This window comes from Colobus angolensis, unplaced genomic scaffold (assembly GCF_000951035.1).
Source record: "Colobus angolensis palliatus isolate OR3802 unplaced genomic scaffold, Cang.pa_1.0 Scaffold59, whole genome shotgun sequence".
In the NCBI taxonomy this organism is placed as follows: Eukaryota; Metazoa; Chordata; class Mammalia; order Primates; family Cercopithecidae; genus Colobus; species Colobus angolensis.
Window position 1 is genome coordinate 10,421,776 of NW_012119487.1, and position 9,164 is coordinate 10,430,939.

The 9,164-nt window shown below is 57.0% G+C and overlaps 1 protein-coding gene across 1 annotated transcript in view; it reads left to right on the top strand.

Annotated features, from left to right (window-relative positions):
- Positions 1-9,164, top strand: part of LOC105526426 (rab11 family-interacting protein 3-like) — a 113,384-nt gene that overhangs the window by 95,051 nt on the left and 9,169 nt on the right. Inside the window, exons 8-10 of the mRNA XM_011962432.1 lie at positions 1,795-1,888; positions 4,094-4,197; positions 8,313-8,453. Coding sequence (XP_011817822.1) covers positions 1,795-1,888; positions 4,094-4,197; positions 8,313-8,453 — 339 coding nt within the window. The remainder of the gene's footprint in view (positions 1-1,794; positions 1,889-4,093; positions 4,198-8,312; positions 8,454-9,164) is intronic.

Sequence of the window (9,164 nt, forward strand, 5' to 3'; positions counted from 1 at the left end):
ACTCTGTCTCAAAAAAAAAAAAAAAAAAAAAAAATTTAAATAAATAAGCAGCCCCACACGCCATGCTGAGGACCCTCTGCCTCACACTGGTGGCCGTGTGTGGTGGCTGCACGCTGGGTACCTGGGATGACCGTGCCTCCCGTCCCCGAGTCAGCTCCAGAAGTGCCTAAGCCTCTAGGATAGCTCAGAAGTACTGACAGGCCCCAGGCCGTGGCCTCTCCTCAGGATAGGCTCTGGGTTGCAGCTTCCTGCCTGGAGTGGCTCATGTTTGGGGGCAAGGTCATGGGCGTTTAAGAGCAGCGACTGGCCAAGAACATGATCCATGTCAGCAGCAGCTTTTGAGAATCTGATGAAATCCCCAGAGCCCCAGAAGGGTGCTGGTGTGTTCCAGCTGGTGCACGTTCTCAGGGCTTGTCTCCAGGGGCAGAGATACCTTCTTTTTTCCTCCTCAGAGCGTTTATGGGGAAAAAGATGGAAATGTTCAATCCCAGTCCATACTAAGAAGCAAATCGAACTTCATACACTTGGTAGACATTTTCAGTGGAAAAATGCTAACATTTTATGGAATTCTTACCCTGCTATGTCCCTAGCCAAGCTGTTTGTATGCATGACCTTGGTCCAACCTCAGTTGCCTTTACACCCCCACTTCATAGGCAAGGAAGCTGGGAGAGGGTCCCCCCACTTCATAGGCAAGGAAGCTGGGAGAGGGTCCCCCCATTTCACAGGCAAGGAAGCTCGGAGAGGGTCCCCCTATTTCACAGGCAAGGAAGCTCGGAGAGGGTCCCCCCATTTCACAGGCAAGGAAGCTGGGAGAGGGCCAGTGCTTTTTTCCAGTCACGCAGTTGTGAGCGTCAGGCTATCGGCCCGGACCTGGCTCGGTACTGAGGCTCCCGGGATGTATAAAGAAGCGAACACGCGCCTTTGCTCTTTGCTGTTGGCTCTTCTGTGCGAGTGCTCTGAGGGTTTTCTGTGCTCCCAGCAAGTTCGGGTCGGTGCAGATTGACCACAGCGCATCTGGCTTGTGGTGACCACGAGCACGCGCTTACCGCGCGCCGAAGCTCACGCTCCCTGGAGCAGCCCCTGCCCTAAGGCCGCAGCCTGTGGGCTGGTTGCGTCCACGCAGGACCATGAGGCTGTGTCCCGCAGCCTGGCCCAGGTCGTAACCTGGCATGGCCTGCAGGGCTGGGGATGCGTCCACAGGAGCTGGTGCCACAGAGGACGCGTGTGTCTGTTGTCTTCCTGGACTTGGACCGGTTTCCCAGTGTGTCTGTGAGGGTGACGCTGAGTGAGACTTCCGGGATCGACACCTTTCCTGGGACCCTCACCGTTCCTGCCGCAGAGAGCACCTGTGAAAGTCCGAGATGAAGAATGTGTCCGGGGGAGGTGTATGCAGGTCGAGGTCCTGAGCTGACGTCTCACAGGCCTCTGGTAGAGACGAGGTTGTTCGCGTCTCTGTGAAGAAGGACACGTTTTATTGCTGCCAAGTACAAAGTCCTCTCTGCCACTCGCTGGCCGGGACTGAGGTCGTGTTCTGTCAGGTTCCAAAGACCGCCAGGAGGACTGAGACCACAGAGCACGGCCTGCTTTCTCCCAGCCCCTGGTAAAGATGTCCAGCCTGGGACCTCCCCTGTATATAATGCGTAGAGTGGGAGAAGAGCCCACCCACATCCGGGGAGGACCTGCCCCTACGATGCCGCCGCCTGCTTTTCAGATGGACTTGGGAGTGCTTGTGCTGACGGAGCTCGTCCTGTGGTTTTTCCCTTTCTTCCCTCTGTTACTGTTCCTTTTCCATAGGTACCTGCACCAGTCAGGGGCCCTGACTATGGAGGCCCTGGAGGACCCTTCCCCCGAGCTCGTGGAGGGCCCAGAGGAGGACATTGCTGACAAGGTGGGTCCTGCAGGGCTGGGTAGGCGGCAAGTAGGGGATTTAGACACAGCCACGTCTGAGGGCCTCTGCAGACATCCCGGGAGGTGGGGACAGCACAGTCGGAGGCGACCCCATGTCATCCAGGGCTCCCCAGACCCTCTGTCCAGCCCCAGTGCTCTTTGGCAAGTTTCCCCGAGGGATCTCATGGGCCTGTGATAAAAAGGAGTCTTCCTGTTGTGCACGAAGGGCCAGCTGGGAGGGGTGGGCTGGGCAGTGAGTGAGAGCCCTCAGCTATCCCACCCCCACTGTGTCTGAGTTGGGTTGGGGGACACCCAGACATTCAGTCCACCAGGCCCGTGGAGACGCCACCTGGGGCGCCCATGATTTGGGAGAAGAAAGCTGCCCCTGCAGTGACTGCAGAGCCAACAACCTGAGGAACAGGCTTCTCCTGGGGACTTGAATGGGTGACAGCAGCCAGGGCAAGGCAGCCTTGCTGTGGTCAAGACCCGCTTTTCAGCCGGATGTGGTGGCTCATGCCTGTAATCCCAGCACATTAGGAGGCCCAGGTGGGCCGATCACTTGAGGTCAGGAGTTTGAGATCAGCCTGGCCAACATAGTGAAAGCCCGTCTTTACTAAAAATACACGTTAGCCCCGCGTGGTGGCGGGCACCTATAATCCCAGCTACTCGAGAGGCTGAGGCAGGAGAATCACTTGAACCTGGGAGACGGAGATTGCAGTGAGCTGAGATTGTGCCACTGCACTCCAGCCTGGGTGACAGAGCAAGACTCTGTCTCACCTCCTGCACCCCCTCACCTCCTGTGATCCCTTCACTTCCTCCTGTACCCCCTCAATTCCTCCTGTACCCCTCATCTCCTGTACCCCCTCACCACCTCCTATACCCCCTCACCTCTTCTTGTATCCCCCTCACCTTTTCCTGTACTCCCTCACCTCCTCCTGTACCCCCCACCTCCTCTTGCACCTCCCACCTCTTCCTGTACGCCCATCTCCTCCTGTACTCCCTCACCTCCTCCTATACCCCCTCACCTCCTCCTGTACCCCTTACCTCCTCCTGTACCCCTCACCTCCTCCTGTACCCCCTTACCTCCTCCTGTACCCTACCTCCTCTTGCACCTCCCACCTCCTGTACCCCCATCTTCTCCTGTACCTCCCACCTCCTGTACCCGCTCACCTCCTGCACCCCCCACCTTTTGTACCTCCCACCTCGTCCTGTACCCCATCTTCTGTACCCCCTCACCTCCTCCCGCACCCCTCACCTCCTCATGTACCCTGTCACCTCCTCCTATACCCCCTCACCTGCTCCCACACCCCTCTCCTCCTCCCACACCCCTCAGCTCAGGTACCCCCTCACCTTCTGTACCCCCTCACATTCTCCTGCATCCCCCTCACCTCCTCCTGCACCCTCTCACCTCCTGCAGCCCTCATCTCCTCCTGAACCCCCTCACCTCCTGTGTCCCCTCACCTCCTCTCCTGCACTCCCATCTCCTCCTGAACCCCCTCACCTCCTGTACCCTCTCACCTCCTCTATCCCCCTCACATTCTCCTGAACCCCCCTCATCTCCTATACCCCCTCATTTCCTCCTGTACTCCCTCATCTCCTGTATCCCCTCATCTCCTCTAACCCCTTACCTCCTCCTGCACCCCACCTCCTCCTCCCTACAATTCCTCTAGCATCTCAAGTGTGCTGACCCAGGCTGAGTCCTCCTCTGCTCCCTTTACTCCTTCTCCTCTTCTGCAGGTGTCTGACTCTTAATCTTGGTGTGAACTCTGAGGGAGGGAGGGACCGAGACATGAGTCTGTTTGTCCCTTGAGTCCATGGGCACCTGGGCTGCCTCTGTGAGCTGCATCTGGCTGAGCAGAGACACAACTGTGTATTGGGGCCTGAGTCTTGCTGCCCATGAGCCAGCCAGTCCAAAGGCACCCCTGGGCCGCTAGCTCTCGGAGCTGCGGCAATGTGTGCATTTGTGGTGTCGAGATGACAGTACTCCCCAAGCCCCCAGCCCCATTAGGAGCTGCATCTTCGTGGGTTTATGGGACAAGTTCCAAGGGTAAGTTGGATCCGACACCAGCGTAGCTAGGTGGATCTGATTCTGTGCTGAGAAAACCCCCAGGCAGCCTCCAGGTAGCTCCCTTGGGGGTGCAGGCCCTTCTGCTTCTGACTACCTGACCCTGAAGCCTGAAGCCTGAAGCCTGGTCTCATTGCCAAGGTCGTCTTCCTGGAAAGGCGTGTGCTGGAGCTGGAAAAGGACACGGCAGCCACTGGCGAGCAACACAGCCGCCTGAGGCAGGAGAACCTGCAGCTGGTGCACAGGTGAGCCTGGGCCAGGAGACCTGGGCCTCTGCGTCGTGCCTCCTGTGCCCGCCTGTCAGCCCCCATTTACTTCTCTTTACCTCACACAGCAGGGGCGTGGCCACCCGTCCATCCCAGGGTGGAAGCCAGCTGAGGGGTGGTGCCGGGTGGTCATCGGAGCCTACCCACTGGGCTGCAGGCCGGAGACTCGAGGCTCTGACTGGTGCTCTTGTGGGGAGTTGTCCATGGAACCCTAGACACACAGAGGGCCAGAGGAGGGCACGGCCTCCCTCTCGGGAGTGTGAGACCTGAGCCAGCCAGAGGAGGAGCTGACTGCGAACCCACGCAGTGCCCAGCCTCACCAGCAGGCCTGGAGGTGCAGCTCTCCCACCACTCTGGTCCAGACGGGGTTTGCCCATCCTGGAAGAATGCAGGTTAGGGAAGTTGCTCAGCCACAGAAAGCGAAATGAGCAGAGACTGCTGAATACGTGACAGGATGCACAGTCTCATCCCTGTGGGCAGGAGTGCTAGGGAGGAAGCGAAGTGTGACGCCGTGTTTGCAGAGAAAGAGTGGGAGCTGCTTACCCCACTCTCGTTTGCAGACTTTTCTTAGAATACTGTGTAATTCTCAGTGTTTTTCAAACGAGGCACGCCATGTTGTCTCATAGCCGATTTGCAGTACTGTTTCTCGTGCAAAGTAAGATGAGCTTGGCCCAGGAGTCATCTACCCAGGCTGCGCCACCTGGAGCTGGGCACCGGCAGCCTCTTAGGGGCAGAGGAGGCAGCCAGGAGGCCTGTGAGGCACCTGGGGAATCTGCAGAAGAGGTTCTTCCTGTGAGCTTCTGCTCCCTGCGCAGCTGCCTGGGCACATCCTGGCCCTTCCACGTATTCTCAGCTCAGCCAAGGGCCCTGTCCCTTGAAGCTTCAGTGTCTTCATCAGCACTGACCAGGTAGATTCAGGGCTCTGAGCAGCTTGCGCACACTTGTGTTGGCAGCAGGGCATTTGCGGTCAGCACTCCCAAAGCCCCCAAGCCCTCACCCCGCACCGTACTAACATGCGTGACCCACCCTTCAGCTTCAGATCCGTCTGCCCCGTGAGCGCTGAGAATGTCTTATGGGATCGTGGGCATAACTTGCACATCATTTTAATTCTAACAAAGCAATGCACATTATCTTGTGGAGTGAAGACCCTGGGCTTGGCGGCTGCCCGTTGTCCAGGATTCTCAGCAGAGGAGGGCCTGTCCCCGGCGCCTGCTGCATTGTGGAGAGGGGCCAGGCACGCTGGCGAAGGGGCTGGGCTCCAGTAGTGTGCTACGCCTCCAAAGACCGCTGTCTCCTCCTTGTCAAGGAGAATCCGGACGGGCCGCCAGACAGGCTTGTTTTGTTTTGTTTTTTTAAGAGTCAGGGCCTCCCTCTGTTGCTCAGGCTGAGTGCTGACTACAGCCTCTACCTCCCAGACACCAGCGACCTGCCCACCTCTCAGCCTTCGATGCGCCTGGGACTACAGGTGCGCACCGCCACACCCAGCTTTTTTTTTTTTTCCACACGGGGTCTCGCTCTGTCTCCAGGCTGGAGTGCAGTGGCGCAATCTTGGCTCACTGCAACCTCCACATCCCGGGTTCAAGCGATTCTTCTGCCTCAGTTTCCTGAGTAGCTGGGACTACAGGCATGCACCACCACGCTGGGCTAATTTTTTTATTTTTAGTAAAGACAAGGTTTCACCATATTGACCAGGCTGGTCTCGAACCCCTGACCTTGTGATCTGCCATCCTCAGCCTCCCAAAGTGCTGGGATTACAGGTGTGAGCCACCGTGCCCGGCCTAATTTTTAAATTTTTTGTAGAGATGAGGTCTCGCCATGTTGCCCGTGCTGGTCTCAAATGCCTGGCCTCAAGCGATCCTCCTACCTTGGCCCCCTAAAGTGCTGAAATCAGAGGCGTGAGCCGCTGTGTCCAGCCTAGATGCCTTTGTTGAACTGACTGTCAAGGTTTCATTTGAGTCTGGAGTATGTTCATCAGTTTTCCGTGTGTGTGGTGTGAAGTCCACCCTGCTGCCTTGCTCCGCCCACTGACCATCTGCAGCACAGCCCCGGCCACATTCAGTTCCTGTGGCTGTTCCCTGTGGTGCTCACCTCCACCACCCTACACAGCACCTTACCCGTTTTCAGTATCATCTGTCCGTCCTGAGCCATTTGCTCTCTAGCCGTGCCGTACAGCTGCCATCCTGGGAATTCCGAGTGCTTTCCCCCGGGTTTGAGTCCTTATTTTCTGAGTCCCACGTTTTCTTCTTTTTGCCATCTCGTTTTCTGAGGACGTCACTGGTAGTTGCCTGGAAAAGGGAGCACAGGAGCCAGATGCTGTGAGAACTGCATGTGTGGAAGTGCTTAGTCCTCCTAGCCCTGCTCCAGTCCATAGCGTAGCTGGGCATACAATTCTAGGTCCGAAATCGAATTCCCTGAGAATTTGAAGACCTCCGACCCCGTGCTGTGACTGAGGACCCGCTGTGGCCCAGGGCCTTGCTGTTCTCCGTAACTTCTGTTTCCCACCCTACATACTTGGATGAGGATCTTGTATTATTTACCGTGCTGTGCACCTGGTTTTCAGCCTTTATTTCGTTGTTTTGTTTTTTGAGACAGAGCCTTGCTGTGTCGCCCAGGCTGGAGTGCAATGGTGCAATCTCCGCTTATTGCAACCTCTGCCTCCCGGGTTCAAGCAAGTCTCCTGCTTCAGCCTCCCAAGTAGCTGGGATTACAGGCGTGCGCCACTGTGCCTGGCTGATTTTTGTGGTTCACCGTGTTGGTCAGGATGGTTTCGAGCTCCTGACCTCAGGTGATCTGCCCACCTCGGCCTCCCAGAGTGCTGGGATTACAGGCGTGCGCCCAACATCTCAATCAGATTTTTAGATTGTCCTTCCCACACTTTCAGTTCCCGGGAGCTGTTCCTTGTTGTTTGTCTATTCTGCAGCGGGCTGCCCTGACGCTGCAGCTGTGGCTCTTGGCTCGCGGAGAGCACCGGCTCAGGGACCTTTCCTCGCGGTCTCCTGCATCATGTGTCTCCCTGGGGTCCTCGTTTGGTGTTTGCTTTGGCCAGTTCCTGTTGAAAGCTTGCCTTTGTGTCTGGTGATCTTTGGCCATCTGTCCACTCCTGCGTGTGAGGCACCACAAGGACAAGAGGCTCTGTGCGAGGCGGGGCCTGAGGGCATGGGCTGTGCTGTGTCAGTAGGCAGGGCCTGTGCCCTTCTCTTTGGGACAGTCCAGTCCTGTCTCCTGCAGATGGTTGTGAAGCTCTAGGGAAGGCCAGGGTCTCCCCACCCCGTGAGAATGTCGTCTTTTCCCTGTGGTCTAGCTGACACCTGCCCTGCCTCTGCTCTGAAGTGACCTGGATGGGACTGATCTCTATACCCACTTCCCCAGCCTGGAGGGGACTGGGAGCAGAGTCGGCACCCCTCCACTTGTGGCCCCTCACAGCCTCTGGGGCCCAGATGTGCCCAGCAGCCAGAGCTAGACTCGTCCTAGCTCCCATGTAGACCCAGCAACTCAGGAAGCCTCGTGAGCACCTTTGGGAGATGTGCCATGAACCGACTATACTGCAGCTGAAGGCAAACGCCGCCCGCACACTCAGTTCCCCGGTGTTCAGCTGCCACGGGCCATGTGCTTCATCAGACACTCACTTCCTGGGAATGCTGTGGCCCTTGGACCCTGGTACCTTCACGCTCCTTCCCGAGACGCTGAGGCTCCATGCCTCTGGGCCCTGAGCTCCCTCCTTGTGTGTAGTGGTCGCAGGTGGAGCAGCTACGTGAACAGAGTGCACCAGGGGCGGTCACCTGGTGGGCTCGGGCCCTCGGGGTGCTGCGGTCCACACAGCACAAGCAGGGCAGTGCCTGTGGGTATCAGCTGGGCCAGGGTGCAGTAGACACTGCTCTGGCCACCCCAGGTGCCTTTAGTGTGGGAGGCGAGGCTGTCTCGGGGTGTGTGCGCTGCGTCAGAACTGCCTTGACCAGAGCTCGGGGATGCCCTTCTCGGCCCTCCTCCTGGGTGGTGGCAGGTTCTCTGGAGGTCCTGAGGCAGCTTCTGGGCATGAGTGGAGCCACTGCACACCCTGCCTGGAGATAGTTCATCTCCTCCCTTTGCCTTTCAAGAGCAAATGCCCTGGAGGAGCAGCTGAAGGAGCAGGAGCTGAGAGCCTGCGAGATGGTCCTGGAAGAGACCCGGCGGCAGAAGGAGCTCCTGTGCAAGATGGAGAGGGAGAAGAGCATCGAGATCGAGAACCTGCAGGCCAGGTAGGCGGTTCCCAACAGCCCGCCCACCCCAGAACGCTGCAGGCCAGGTAGGAGAGGTTCCCCGACAGCCTGCCCACCCCAGAACGCTGCAGTGGCTAGGAATAACCTGAATTTTAGAAAAAGGGGAAAAGCTATGTGGTGAAGACCTTAAAACTCTCCAAAAAGCTACAAGGGATCAGTTCAAAGACTGACCCTGTGTGGGTGTTGGTTTCTCTAAATCTACGTCTACAATATATCCAGTCTGTTTAAAACACCAATCTTTTTTTTTGTTTTGTTTTGTTTTTTGTTTTTTGGGGGTTTTTTTTGAGACAGAGTCTTGCTCTGTCCCCCAGGCTGGAGTGCAGTGGCGCGATCACGGCCCATTGCAAGCTCTGCCTCCCGGATTCGCACCATTCTCCTGCCTCAGCCTCTCAAGTAGCTGGGACTACAGGTGCACGCCACCACACCCAGCTAATTATTTTGCATAAAATACCAATCTTTTTTTAAGGGAACTTGACAGAATTACTTTTACATTCATCTGGAGACATAGCCTTGGATGAGTCAGAAAAAGTGGGAAAACAAAAAGGAAGAAGATTAACGATACTATATTAAAATATATCATAAAGGAGGCAGGGCACAGTGGCTCACGCCTGTAATCCCAGCACTTTGGGAGGCCGAGGTGGGTGGATCACTTGAGATCAGGAGTACAAGACCAGCCTGGCCAACAAGGTG